The sequence below is a fragment of the Myripristis murdjan genome, chromosome 24 (assembly GCF_902150065.1).
Source record: "Myripristis murdjan chromosome 24, fMyrMur1.1, whole genome shotgun sequence".
NCBI lineage: Eukaryota > Metazoa > Chordata > Actinopteri > Holocentriformes > Holocentridae > Myripristis > Myripristis murdjan.
This window is the reverse complement of record NC_044003.1, coordinates 13202713-13218211: the sequence shown is the minus strand read 5'-3', so window position 1 is coordinate 13218211 and position 15499 is coordinate 13202713. Positions and strand designations below refer to the sequence as shown.

Sequence of the window (15499 nt, the reverse complement as noted above, 5' to 3'; positions counted from 1 at the left end):
GCAGACAGACGGTAAAGCGTTTATATGAAGACTAAACAAAATAGGTCTAAGAATAGGCCCTTGTGGGACACCGTTACTGGAGTAAACAGCAGGCGATAGATGGTCGTGAACTTTAACATATTGTGTTCTACCATATGACTCAGTCTACTTAAGGGCATCAAGGGAGAAATTAAAAGTGGACAGTTTAGTAATGACTACCTTGCACTTAATGGTATCAAATGTCTTCATTGTGTCAAGAAAAACAGCCCCAACAGTGCTGCCTTTATTTGTCAGTGATTTAACTTTGTCTTAGAGGAAGCAGTTAGCAGTCTTTGTAGATTGATGACCTTTAAAACAAAACTGCAAAGGGTGCAAGGGGAAGGGGCTGTTGTTTCAGTAGGAAACAAGCTGTTCTGCTACCCAGCTCTTTGTTACCTTGGATACTACTGGCAGAATACTGATGGGGCTGTAGCTGCAAATACCCTGTATGCTGTTCTCCCACACATTTGATAATACCCTATGCAAAATTGACATATCAATAATGTTATGCATAGGCCACAGTCTTAAGCTGTGTGCATACCACATGTATATTTTGCTTTGGAAGTTTTATAACAGTTATACTTTATTATAATAGCTTGTACCTAATTCTAAGAGATGTTAAAGAGGGCATAGTAACACCCACTATAATAGGGCTCTGAGATGAGAATCAATAATGTTCTCGTTGAGGGCTTTGCCACTTCTGTTACAATCAGTCATGAATCTGACAGTATGTTTGCACATCATCTAAAGGAGAAAAATTTACAGTCGCAGCTCTTCCTAAAATAATCTAGAGTACCAACTAACCAGGACATTTGTCTCACCTTTGCTACTAGCGTTGTCTGAAGTTATGCAGACTTTAAAATGGATATTTAGAGGGAGCAGCACAACACACGCAGGACTGATTGTTTATCCTAATTGCTAGACAGTGGCAGATAATGAATACCAAGTGTAAAGAGCTAAGTACCTACCACTGAGTTCACAGAGTTGACTGTATCACTCCAATTTTTTTAAAAAATGGAGGGGGGCACCATCTTCTGGTCATGTTTGGGAGTTACACCAAAGTGACTGTGACTGAATGCCAAGTCTGAGCTGTAATCAAACCGTAATCCTTAAAGTTGGGTTATTTATGATCAGAACTGTGAAAGCTGTGTAGCCTGTGTTGTTATTTACATCGTAAATATATGCAGTTGTCCAGAATTAAAGCAAGTTGCTTGATATTTGGTATCTGGCATGCTCTGTAATTACTAAGCAAGTTTTCCATCTTTACCTTGCGGCATTTTTCTATTGTCAGACTATAAGAATAGCTTGGTAATACATTTTACCTCAAGACTGTCGTCATCCAGTTGACACTTTCATCCAGAGCATTTTACAGTGAGTGCAAAAGTAGAAAAAGTATAAATTTCTAGGCTACCAGCATTAGACACATCCATTAGCAAGGAATGTTATATTTAAGGCCACAGTGCCAAGACAACAGATTAAACAAATATTCCTGTTCCAATGCAGCATTCATGTATCATAAGAAGGTGAAGCTGGTGAAGAAATTTGTCACGTGTGCATTTTTTTAAAGACAGAACCAAGAGAGGTCAAGTAGAGGAGGAGGATATTTCTTGAACAAATGAACTATCAATTCATATCAGAGGATAGGCTTTACAGTCTTGACTGGGGTTGAAGGTCATTTCACAGGTAGAAAGCCAGAAGGAGGAAGATTAAATGCAGGGTGGAGTGATGGAAAGTGTGCATCAGGAAAGGGAGCGCTAAACATCTGGTAAAAAGTGCCAGGCATAGACCGGAGGGCAAGCCTAGACCTGGAGACCTGGAGGCAGCGTTGTAAGGAGCCACCTATGGCATCACCAGGGTTTTGAATATGCTACTGTATGTCTGGTAACAGGGGAGCCAATGGATCAAGGAGAATGGATGAAGGGGGGACAGCTGCAGGAATCTGGATGGGGGTCTAAAGGCTAAAATAAACAGCCTGTAAAGGGAATATCTGTGTTCATATAATCATGTTTGTTTATTCTTAATCTTTTACCACGCTCAACCTTTATCATGTTTCTTTTCTTGCTTATATACGTGCCACAAATGCATATGTATCAGAACAAAGGCAGTACCATAAAATATTTTCTCTACATGTAGCAGAGTAAGGGTAATTGTTGGCCGAGGCAGATGGTCTGTGGGAACGAAGTAGGAAACTACTCACGGAAGCAAGCGTGCACACAGAATGTGAGAAGATGTAGCAAACGCCCTTGACCTGCTGGAAAATCAGCAGAACAGGACATACCAGATAAGAAGGAGACACAGAACTGAATATGAAACAAATCTTCTGTCTACTGTACCGGGTGCACTTGCAAGTTTGATTTGTTGTGTGCCATGCTCTAAGCTTTCATAAAGTGTGACAATACGGTAAAAGATGTTTGTCTCGTTCTTCATTGTTGTCAGAGTGGAATTAGAAATAATGGCCACGACGCAGCCTATTGAATATTTTTCAGAAATAAACAAAGACATCTTTGATTAAAGCAGACACATTAGCTGCAATAGTTAGAAGACATTTATTTTAAAGACTGTAAAATGATGGACTGCATTAGTTGTTGTTAACCAGTTCAGTTTTCAGCTGTTGATATAATTTTATTTTGGACATGTTCCCCCCTTTAAATGCCAGGAATAGCTTCATAGCTGTCAGAAACCAAAGATACAAATGATCAAGGTAATAAAACAATTTTCCTTCCTGAGAATCTTATCTGGAATGCAAATGAATACAAAATAATAAATTAATCTGGCAAAAAAGGAAACACTGAGCATGACAGGACAATGAATACGTACATACAATGGAAATTAAACTAGCATAATGGGATGAAATAGAAGACAGATAGGCATGTGAGTCAAATATTAGTTGATGTTCACTGTACTGTCTGAATGACTTTTTACTGCTGTGATGGAAAACATGCACTATGAACAGCTGTTGGTCAACTGCAAAACTGATTGTTAGCCGGGAAGCACTCCACACAATTTCAACAAAATGTCTGCTGCAAATATATGCTGAAGGTAATCCTTTAACAGTAGCATCAACCTATTTGAACTTAAAGGTTATTTGGATAGTTGGATAGTTTGGATAGTAGTAATCCAGTTTTATGAACAAATCCATAGTTTTCATGAAGAACTTTCTGAAAAGCCAATTTAGACAAAGTGCAGTATATTCATACAGTTCTGAAATGCTTTGCAGTTTAACAATTGGTATTTCATTTGGCAAATTCATTTGCAAATCTCTGAAACTTTGGATTAAAAATATACGCTCCAGAAAAAGCTCTTTTTTAGAGTTTTTGACTCTCAATCCAGCCCATATGACTGTTCTCCACAAAGTTGAAACCATGGCCTGCCCCAAATAATAAATCTATTCTAAAATACACTGCTGGTTTGGTCAAATCCAATCATTCACGCACACATAGTTGGAATTCTTTGAATTCATAATTGAGTGCTTTCTGTTTGACCCTCATTTATAATTCATACTTTACAAATTAAACAAACTCTGTAATAAACTGATACTGTAACAATAGACTTGACTATGTCACAACTCCTCCATCTGTGTGCAGACGTTCCAGTCACGCACAGTTACTGGACCTCTTAGTGAGGATTGGCACTTACAACAGTCCTGCATGACTAATATACATAAAATGTTTTGGCACTTTGTATAAGACATGAAAGCAGGGTCTTTACAAATGGGAGAAGAGGGACAAAATTACTTAAAAAAACAAAAAAACAAAAAAACACAAATATCTAAATAACCAAAATATCCAAATTAGGGAATCGCCATTGATACCCTCTATTTCCCATTAAGTTTTCCAGCTTTTTAGGACATTCACCCTATCATTAATCTGCTGACCCTCCACCTTGGGCAATGTCTCTCATTTATGTTTAAGTTTAGTTCTCTCCAACAGTAAATATCTCTGTAGCCAAAATTGCTAACATTTCCCAATAGATTTGTTTCCACATCTTGCACTAATCTCGCCTGGAGATTACAGCAATTATAGTTGTCTTACATCAAACGCACACAAACATGAGCTCAAATGGATCAAACTTGCAAGTTGAGCTTTATAAAGGTAACATTATTTTCCATCGTCCTTGGTCAGTTTTTAAATAGAGCAGTTTGTCCATCCAATTACTCAATCCTACAGTCCTCACCGCTGAGCAGAGAGTCTATGGCAGATGGAAAACGGAGCCCGTAAAAACACGAGCATCAGAATCCACACACTCCCAAACACACCTCACTTTTCTTGGGAATGCTGACAGATAGGGCACATTCCCCATCACCCTCAGGCTGCCTACAGCCATCTCCAGCCAAGTCTAGCCAATCAGCTATTGGCTATGTCCACTGAAGCAACCCTTAGGCATGAACCAGCCAGCTGTTGGCATCCTCCAGCTCTGTGTCCAGCTCTTCATCTTCATCCAGAGGCTCCGGTGTTCGGAGGGCCAGCTCACGCAGGAAATCAGGTGAGTAGGCAGGGGGTCTAGAGACAGATTTGAGGCCAATCTTCTTCTTCATTAGGTGGAACTGGTCACGGATGAAGTTGTAGAACTCATACTCATAGCGCATTCGGTGGTATAGCACCTGCAGGGCCTCCAGAGAAGGTGTGTGTTTACGTACTGTGCCAGTCATGTTGCCCATTTTCCTGTAGTCTGTGGGACGAGGTGGGAACAAAATAACATCAGAAAGTTATTAACATGCAACAGAGCTTGAAGTGGGCCTGAAATTTTGAACCCACCCCGATCTTGGCTAAGAAAACTTTGTCAGAACTTGGCCCAACCTGCGAACCAGGACAAAATGTTGAACCAAGCCCGAGGCCAAAGCCTGAGAAAATTCTGTCTGAACCCAATCAAAACGCAACTACCACCAGCGAGATCCTCAATAAAACAGTTGGTCTTTCATCAATCCACACCTTAAAATAACATATATCCAATATCCATTAAAAGTTAAAACAAGTATGAAACACAGAATCTGAAACCTGAGGCTAAAAATCTGACCCGACCCCGGCCATGTACTTGAAATTTCTTTCCTGTCTGAACCCGATCCCACGGGAACAGTTGGGCACCATATCAGGTTCAAGCAGTCATCTGAGGCTCCAGCATTCAAGTTAAAAATTGTAATCCATGGTTGACGATCCATCAGTTCAAAGGATATTTGCCTATGCCACTTTAGAGAACATCTGGGGTGAACCTCTGCTATACATTTCACACAACAGTACAAAAAGACACTGTACTGCATGCCTACCGGGGCTCTTGTAGATGTTGAGTACTCCAGTGAAGTAGTGTGGTAAGAGCCTCTCCAACAGGAGCAGAACATCCTCCAGTTCTTCCAGGATACCCACAAGGAGGTAGTTCTCCAGCACATTCTGTTTGGCCCTCTCCAGAGCCCATACTCCTGGCTCTCTGATGACAATGAGAGTGAGGAAGAAAGAGACAAACACACAGTTGAACAGAAAGCCAGGGTTGCTTTATACAACCAAACAGACATTGTCTATTTCTGTCTAAACAATAAAATTAATCATGATTCTGTTTCCAATGAGTCTGCAGTTACCTGCATTGGGGGTGCTGTCCACAGAAGTAGGGAATGATATAGAAAACTCTGGGGTTGGAGCACTCTGGGTAATTCTCTAGAATACACACATTGATGTCCTGTAAACAGAAACACACACACACACACACACACACACGCACACACACAAAAAACATTTAAATCAACAGTACTGTTCCCTTCAGAAGTGATTTTCATTCTGATCAGCCAAGAGGAGTGAGAAAAACTAAAACAGTGCTGCAGTTGCATATTAGTGTCACTAGAGGGAACTCTTCACCTACGTTGTTGGGAACTCAGCTTCCCTGATAATCATAGATCTGTGAAGCAAAACTTTGGTGCCAAACAACATCCTGTAAGCAAAGATAAGCTCTGCTCCACCTCGGTTGCTTTTAGAGGCTGAGCTGCCAGATGAGAGAAGATATCACTGCATGTCTGAGTTCACACTTGTGCAACATAGTGAGGAACTATTCTCCACAGCACCATATTACAGCTTCATAAATCATAGAAAAAACTGGCCAATTGCAAAGGCTCTCGGCCAGTCTTCATGCAGTGGTCAAGCAAGTTCCCTTTTCCTACCCAAAAATGAATTATGTCATGAATCATGATGAAGCAGTCAAAAATAAAGCAACAGTTGCTAGATTAGAGTGGAGAAACTTTAAATTACCCCTCGTCTGGATGAGGGAGCTGTTAAATAATTAAAGGAAAATACAACCAAGGAATGATAAAAAAAAAAAAAAAAAAAAAAAAAAACATGAAGGAGTGAAGTCAGCCCCTCAGTGAGTGCTGCAGAACCAGCAGTCAAATCCATGTCAGGTGACGTAAGCTTTATGGATGGCAAAAAGTCCTGGGCAACAAAATACTACAAGAAGCTCCAACACAGACGCACACAGATTTGCACAACACACACACACACACACACACACACACACACACACACACTCACTCACAGGACCAGGCTACACACATGACGTAAAAAATTGTTGAGAGACCAATCGTATAAAAGAAAATGAGACCTAACATGGAAGTAAATACAAAGCACAACAGTTACATCAAAGATCGCTTTTATGATTTATGCCCTGATAAGTGAGTAATGGCCGAATTAAAACGGAGCAATTTGTCAAACCTAATTGCTGAGGCCAACATGGTCCATCACGGAGATTAACTTAAGACAGGCAGGATAAGAGGTCCCCAGGGTGTCCCGGAGGATGGAGCCTCTGAGACGTGAGAGGCCTGGGGCTTTCAGCTGGGAACTGGGTGACCGAGCTTAAAAAACATCACACCGACAGGGGCATAAACACGTACAAAGGCATTAAACCATGTGTACATAAGTGTGTATGTATGTGTGTAAGAGTTTGGGAGACTGTGTGTGTGTGTGTGTGTGTGTGTGTGTGAAGGGGGGCAGAGGGGCAGGGTGGGGCAGGGTTGCTGTTGAGAGGTACTACATTACATAGTACCCTCTTTGGGCCCAGTCTAATCCACTCAAATCCTGAACGTTAATTAGTCCCAGTCCCCATTGTCAGCCATATTAAACTAGTTAGAGTGGTGACTCATATCACAGTATAGCCTCTGACTTCATTTATTTTCATGTTCTTCCCCTACAGTAGAGTGTGCTACTCGAAACTGTTGACATACATGTTCTATATTTGAACTCAGCATGAATGCAGTTGTAACCCCCATCCTCAACAACCCCCACCCACACTTTCTGAATCTGTGATTTACTGCTTGTTAATCCATGACTGCTGCCTCCCAAAACACAACAGTCATGGCAAAAAGAGTAACCATACATGAAAACCTGGCATATTTGAAACACACATAAACTAATTATTCAAATGAGGCAAACGTGAGCTTAATTGCAATTATTCTATAATATTCACAAACTTACAGCAAGGTAGCTGTAAGGTCCATGCCAGCACAAAGGGCTATATACATAAGCTGAAACGACGATAATTTATGCGCTTAGTGAGCGACTTTTTCCTTTGAGCTGAATAGTTCAATTGTGTCTCTGATTCACTGCGGAGCTGTTGGGATTGTCTGAACTTTACTTTTGACTGCTGTGTGCTGCACCGTGCACCGGGGACAGTGTTTATTGGTGATCAGTGAAACAAACCACTGGACAGATCTTCAAAGAAACCACAAGAGAACCCTGGTGGAAACATCAGATAACAGCTGAGAATTGTGTTATTGTGAGTAAAGGGGCCATGTGTCCCTGCTATTGTGATGACTTTGCCCTGATTTTCCTCCATCTATGATTTAAAGAATAGATTGTTGTTCCCCAGCTTCCTGTTGTTATGATCTTTTTTTTTTATTTCTTCAAGAATCCACTTCAAGAATGTTTACCTTCCTTGCTGTTCTTTCCATTTCAGGATGGATAATGTCTTCCCATTGCATGATTTTATCAATTATGAATTTGTTTGAGTATATGGAAGGGGAATTGTAGGTTGTTGAAGCAAAACTGCACACTGGTAGAGAGGGTTGTATAGTTACACGGTGTGATATGAGTCCTCATGGTGGTGAAATATCCTCATTAGTTGCTCTGTGCTCCCCTGGGCTGCTAATCCCGAATACTGTATTTCTGGCTTTCCATTCACTTCCATAGTGTTGCAAAACAGCTCAAATATAATAATAATAATAATAATAATAATAATAATAATAAATGTATGTTCATTAATTAAACCTCTTTTTACTTTCATATTTGAATTGGAAAGTAACACCAGGAAGAAACAATTTGATAGTAATTTCACAAAGACTTGTGATTACATAAAAAGGGTACCAGGACTTGTTTCTTTATATTGGCATAATCCACTTTGTTGGTTTATGTGCTAAAAATGCTACTTTGGCTGTTTTGCCACACTATAGAAGTGACTGGAGAGATACAGCAGCCCAGGGAAGCATGGAGCAACAACTAAGGCTATTTCGCCAACATCTGGACTGATGTCACGCCCAGGTAGCTATACAACACTCTACCACAGTTCATTTTTGCTTTAATCACCCTGTGCCGTAGTCTACAGAACAAACACCCATTTGTGATAAGTGTTGTATGCTCTCAACTGTGGCAAATACAATAAAAACAAAGATTGTGATCCCTGTCATCATATTTTTTGAACTATGTCAAAACATATAGATTTACGTAGAAACATGACCCACATTTGGAACTGTCTGGACCCTGCTGGACTGGGCCGGGCACTGCTGGAGAAAGATACAGAACAGTCACATTTCACACAAACAACTCCTACACTTGCCAAGCTCATCAGCAGACAGGAGGAATGGACTCCTGATGGACTCTCACTACAACCAGCCCAACAGAGCACAATGACCCAAATGAGAAACAGAGAGAAAGTGGGAGAGGAAGAGAGAGAGAGAGAGAGAGAGAATGGTGGAGAGGAAGTGACACGTGTGATGCTGTTCCCCCCACACACACGGCTTGTTGCCAGGAAGTCCCTCCTCCACCTTGCTCCGATACTTGATACAGGGCCCTCGACGCTCGCCATTTAGGAGACCTCTGGGAACCCAGCCACAACTCATTTATACACAAATACGCACAATCAAACGCGCACAGACATATACACATCGCAAATGGACAATTCACACTCTCTTTAGAAAAAGCCATTAGTATTGGGAAAGGAGCTCCTGTGTGTACACTCGGGCTCATTGTTCCTTTTCTCAATGTAGATTAGGCCAACTGAGCAGTCAGGGCGAGTGGAGCACTCACAGAGACTGTGGCTAAATAGGCGCTAATCTCTCCAACGGCCTCCCATTTCGCTGAATAGAATGTATGCATGAATGAACTCAAGAGTGAAAGATGTAAACCTTTTCCCATGGGACGGTTTGCCATACTCGCATCAGGGAACTTGGGAGTGGCAGACTTGGGTCGAATAGCAAAAACACAAATAGTCCTTAGTGTTTGTTTCAACATCCTTGGAGTGCCAGATGGGTGGAGCCTTCTACATCCAGACAATGCGGACAGTGTCAGGTAAGTTGTCAATCACATGAAATCGATGTTCAGATACTTTCCCATAGCTGTCTGGCATTGATTTTATTGTAAAAAAAAAAAAAAAAAAAAAAAATCAGCTAATTTTTTTCTTGAAAAAAGCCTTTCCAAACGGTATTTGAGACAGATGTGTGGAGCAGATCTGGGATTTGCGGTGTTCATCGTGAACCTTGGCTGCAGAGGCCGAAGAAAACACACAATATTTTGACTAACTCTATTTTCCAGTCAATAAAATATGACTTCCCCAGTGAGGGTGGGTGGTGTTTTTGTGTCAGTTGCACCTTAGGCGACTGATCCTACATGGTGGATGTTACCGCCTTACTGTATCAGATACTAAGGCATGCCAGGGCAGGAACGATGAAACTTTCCTGAGAAGCCTCTCTCAATGTGTGCACATGCATGATCTCAAGTGTCAGATTAGCTACCGATTATTTCTACTTAATGATGCCGTGGGAAGCTCACCTGAGGTGGCTTGCATTGTGTGCTGTGAGAGTTTAACTTTTTTTTTTTCAGGTTTGATGGAAAGACTCATTATGTCATACGTTTTTTAAGGTCACACACATGCACACACATACAATATACTGGATAGACATATCTTAAAATAAACCAGGTTACACAGACACATGGATGAAGAAAAACACATGGATAAATGCACTTGTACACACACAAACACACTGACGCACTTTGTGGTGAGGCAGAGGCTGATTCATTACTGGCAACTGCTCCCTCTGTGTGTATCTTTTTTATGTGTGCAAATAAATACACTCTTCACTCTGTATAGCAGCTCAAACACTGACCAGATAAATGTGAGCACGGTGCTGAGGTTGGTACTGGCTTTTACAACCCGCTCCATTCCATTATGAGTTTTTTGGCAAAGAAAATGTGGAGTATTGAGTGACGGGCCATGGGTTCTCGAGCGTATGTGCTCATTCCAGTGTGTGCGTGTCAGTGTGTCCAGCGCATGCCTTTGCATCTGTGTATGGTGTGTACGCAGGGGTGTGGGGACGGACGGAAAATCTAAGCCAACCACAGGAATGTCTCAGTAACACGTGCATCAGGTTCTCTGGGTCCCCGGCTAGCAAACTGACAGTGTTCTTTCATTGACACCTCTCATGCACAGCCAGCGAGGGGCAGGCAGGGCCCAGCAGGCCTAATGCGCACCAGGCAGGGGATAAATCCAAGACCAGTCTGAACATTGACTGTTGACACAGCAGAGCACGCACACACCTACACTCACACAAACACATTTAAAATGACTACACTTGTGAGGACTGTAATTGTCAAAATTTATCTCCTACCTCTAGCCTTAACCCTCTCTATGATAATCCTTACCTTAACCTAGACCTCGTCTTAATCCTAACCTTAAACTGTAATATGCAATTGATGCAACTTTTTTCATATTAACATAACAAAAAATATATAGCGTATATTATACATGAGTCTGTGTCTCTCTGCAACTCTGTGTGCATAACTAAATCCTAGTTGCTTGAAACGTGTTTTCTCATATCCATTTTACACTGAGCTAAAATCCCACCACCATCCAGGACTTCTCAGTGTAAACGGGTTAACCCGGCATTTCAGCCCCACGTTCTGAACCCGGACGAATTTGCATCATCAATCAGCATATTAGTAAATAGGTCAATAATTTGTGACGTGCATTGACCAAGTATTAATGCAGGACATCCTTTACATTTAATTTGGCTATCTTTATGATTCTCGGTGCAAGTTTTAGGGTTAGGGTTAGGGTTAGGGTTGCAAGTTTTACCTACATAAGATGATAAAATGCTAATAACTCATCATCTTTTCAGTTGAACTCTGGCTTAAGTTCACAGTGTAATTGTAATGAGAGAGTGGGACTGGAGGATGTGACACCAGTTAATCTGCAGTGAAATATGTGGCCTGGGATTTGTGCTACTGTAAATGGTGTCAACAGACTGTCATTGTTATTATTCCCCGGGGGAAATAATAACAATGATAACTCATGGCATATGAGATCATGACATATAACCTATGTGCTTGGTGTAAAGGTGGCATCAGTGATGTGTGGAATGTTTTGGGTTTGCTCTTACCTACCTGACTTTGTACAAAACTGCTGACAGTCTAAACTGAAGGGGTTCGGGGTTGAGGCTATCACAGTCACAGTGCATGTATTTAATATAACCATGGCACGACAAAAGCATAAATAAAGAAAAAGCAGCGAAGGCAAGCTAGACAATGTTGATCAGAATTATGGGTAAATATCACGTGATTTTCCATGACACAATCAATCAAGAGACAAACATGACTAAGATGTGACAGAGAGCTGAATTTTATGCTGCTCAACACATTTAATATGAGGTAAGATGCAGATGACTACACATTTCATCATAAAGATGATCAAGATGAGTCACAAATGCTGAGGCATGAACCATGAAACAGATGGGGGAAGTGGGCAGATCTTACAAAACATTTCTCTGACTCAAAGTGAAAAGTCCCATAGTGCAGCTTTACCCTAAACTAAGACCTTTGAGAAGGGAGGACCAGCAAAATGTTCAACATTTGGGTGATTTTCCTAATGTTTCCACCCTGGAGAGGCCACTGGGTCCTCATAAGTATAGAAATACAAGAACACACACACACACATGAACAGGTAAGCCAGCCAGGCCACAGCAGCACAGTCTCCCCCTCCCCTTTAACTGTAGCAAGGGGCCCCTGTGGTCTGCATACTTTAATAACTCAACTCACATGGTCCAAAACTCCAGAGAAAGCAGTGCAGTACTTAATTACACCCAGTCAGACTCAAGCCAGAATGACATTCACTCCTCCTGTCAGCCTCTTGATACAGTCAAGGATACGGCCTGCTCTGTACTCACAGTCACTGACAGTGCAGAGGACTGTGACTTTGTAGAACTGAGCGAATGAGTGAGCATACACACTGTGTGAGTGTGTGTGTGTGTGTGTGTGTGTGTGTGTGCAGAGATATTGATTTGTAGGTGCTTTCCTGCACAAAACTTCATAAACAGAATCTTCAGCCAGTATAGATATAATCACTGTTTTGAGCTCTTTTACACAATCTTCATGTGTGTTTTCCACTTTAAAGATTTTAAAAGGGTAAACTGCTTTGCCCACTCATTGACTCGCCATAATCCCTTCCTGCAACACACACGCACCCACTCTCTCTCCCTCTCTCTCTCTCCCTCCCTCTCTCTCTGGAGTTGCTGTACTTTTGTAGAAATTAAGGGGAGCTCGAACCTCACATTAGCCGGCAGTGTCTGAACACAGATCACAGATCTATCAGCTCATTTCTAACTATAATTTCCGCTCTAAAGCCAAACCATAGCTAAGTATCACCTCCACTCTATAAGACTCACACAGAGATCAAATAAATAGAAGCTTTGAAATAAGCGTAAGGCCGTAAATGGCATGTGAAAAATATGAGATGTCTTATATTGCTCAAGTATGCCACTGCTGAGGTAAACAACTCTGCAGGCAGACATTAAGCACCCCGTTTCTGATGTGGTCTAACTAAGTGAGGTCTCTAATTGAGATCTTAATCAGATTTAAACATTGGGTTAGCATCAGGCCGCCATAGCCTAACAATTTGCCATCATCCCTCGAGCTACAACATGTGTACTCCATCTTCAAAGACAGCATAGTGTGGTTTCAATAATAAAATTCTGAACTGGAGAGATGATCTGCTGCTTCTGCGTTTGAACATTTAGGAAGTTAATGTCGGTCATGTGATAAGAACAAACAGAGATCACAAGAAGTTGTTAGGCAGGAAAGATGGTCGGGTTGACACAGCATATGCTATTCATCATATGAATGAATGCATGCATAAATGAATGAATAAGCACAAGAATCAATTATGACAAAAAAAAAATGTATGAGGGTACATTTTCCTCTTAACATATTTCTAGCAAGATGGCACACTAAATTTATAACCCACTGCTACACAGCTACTGAATATCACCATACTGCATCTATAGTGGTTTGGGTTCGGGCAGGTGTCTCTCTTCTGAAGAACACTTCTTTGAGTATACATTCTTCTATAATTACAGTGTGCATCACTGCCATACTAGAATAGGTCTCATGTCTCAACTGAACATAAAGTTATGAAACTATATGGCTTAGAACCAAGACGGATACAGATTTAATAGGCGAGCCACCAACTTGGTCATAAAATCACTGCTCTGCTCTGACAAATGCGGCAAAAGCGTTAATATTTCAAACTATAAACATCTGTGGCATTGATTTAACTAATGTACATATGAGAGTGAAAAGGCCCTTGGGCCATGGAAATGAGATGAAAGGTACACAGAGGAGAAGACAGATAGCCAAAAGTGATTCATTATGAAAAGTGGCCTCTAAAGGAGCTGTTGACCTCAAGTGTGAGACTCTAACGAGCAGATGAAACAAAGTGCACAGTTCAAACGCACATTTACATATAACACATTTAACTGATTCTCTTATTCATGAAGGTTTATTCTGAGTTTAAGAAGTTTCATTTCCCAGACTGCTGATCTTAATCAGGGGGGCAAAAGCTACAGCACCCTGACAACATGTGACAAATAATTCTGTGTAACAGGAGTGTATCCGGTATGTGTGACACAGAATTTCTAGGTAAAGAAATAAATGTGTTATCTGAGCTGTACTTGAGAATGGTTGTTACTTTTCCATCAGACTGACTGAGAAACAAAGGAAATGATCTCAGCGTGACAAATACCCATTACTAACCCATTACTATTGACAATTGCTCAGACACACACCTACAAATCTCTAACTCTGAGGGACTCAGATTCTTGTATTTGAGCAAATTCTTTTTACATAGAGGTAAATCAGGAGCAACATGGTGGAAAGTAAGCTAAACTAACACTAACAGCTAAACTACTCCAAAAGAAACACTTTCTTAAAACCAAAGGTCTCACCAGGTATCTCTCGTCATCCTTCATTCCTGGAGTGCGGATGAGGTGGTTCTGCTCACCCCTCCAGTCCCCAAAGCGACGGAAGAAGTAGTTGGAGAGGAACCGGTTGATGGGGTCCCGGATGATGTTGATATAGACCGGCTGCTCTATCCTAAACCTGAAACAGGGACGCCAAGACATCAGTCAGGACCGTTACAGGATTAAACAATTGCTTAGGATTATTTCCATGTCTGTTTCAGGTCAGAATATATGAGGAATAAACATGGAAAACAGCTGTATGTAGTTCCACTACCTGGTGAAGTTGAGGAAGTGAACATGCCGCGTGTAGAGGAATGGCTGAGGGATGTTACTGATGTTCTTCATAAGATCCACCTAAAAGACAACAATAAATTCATTGGAAATCATCCCTGACAAGATCAAAGATACTAGTCTCTTTAAGGAAGGAAGGAGCATTTGATATATGTGAAGAGATATACTGATTCTATAACCATGTTCACATCCCTGACAAGATCAAAGATACTAGTCTCTTTAAGGAAGGAAGCAGCATTTGATAAGAGTGGACTCTTGACATGAAATTCAATTTAAGATTAAGTTTGTTTTCATGGTCAGATGACAATGTCTTCACCGGGCAATCAAAATGAGATTGGGAACATTGAGAAGATGACAGCAAGGAATATAGAAAAGATGAGGAAAAAGGGATGGGAGGGAGAGGGAGTGATGAATCGAAGAATCAAAATAAGAACTGAAAAGAAAGAGGTAACTTTAAAAGATCTGGGGTCATTCTCAAATTTGATGTTGTCTGAAGTGATCAGTGTACACACTTGAGATGTACAGTAATCCCAGGTGTGAGCAGCGATTTGTCTCAGCTGTCCACTTGTGATTAGACCAGCCAAGATGAACATTTAAACTAAGTTTGGGGCTTTAATAAGTAACATAAAAAACAATAATATAAAACATAAAAGAACATTTTGTCAAATTGAGGTGATTTTATAATGCATTCAAATATGGTGTCAAGCAGAAAAACTC

The 15499-nt window shown here is 41.0% G+C and overlaps 1 protein-coding gene across 1 annotated transcript in view; it reads right to left on the bottom strand.

Moving 5' to 3' along the window:
• Positions 1–2564: 2564 nt before the first annotated feature.
• usta (uronyl 2-sulfotransferase a) overlaps positions 2565–15499 on the bottom strand; it is a 66244-nt gene continuing 53309 nt past the window's right edge. The window contains exons 4-8 of the mRNA XM_030047948.1: positions 14766–14845; positions 14477–14630; positions 5585–5682; positions 5279–5436; positions 2565–4686 (exon numbers count right to left, since the gene is read on the bottom strand). Coding sequence (XP_029903808.1) covers positions 4394–4686; positions 5279–5436; positions 5585–5682; positions 14477–14630; positions 14766–14845 — 783 coding nt within the window. The 3' untranslated portion in view covers positions 2565–4393. The remainder of the gene's footprint in view (positions 4687–5278; positions 5437–5584; positions 5683–14476; positions 14631–14765; positions 14846–15499) is intronic.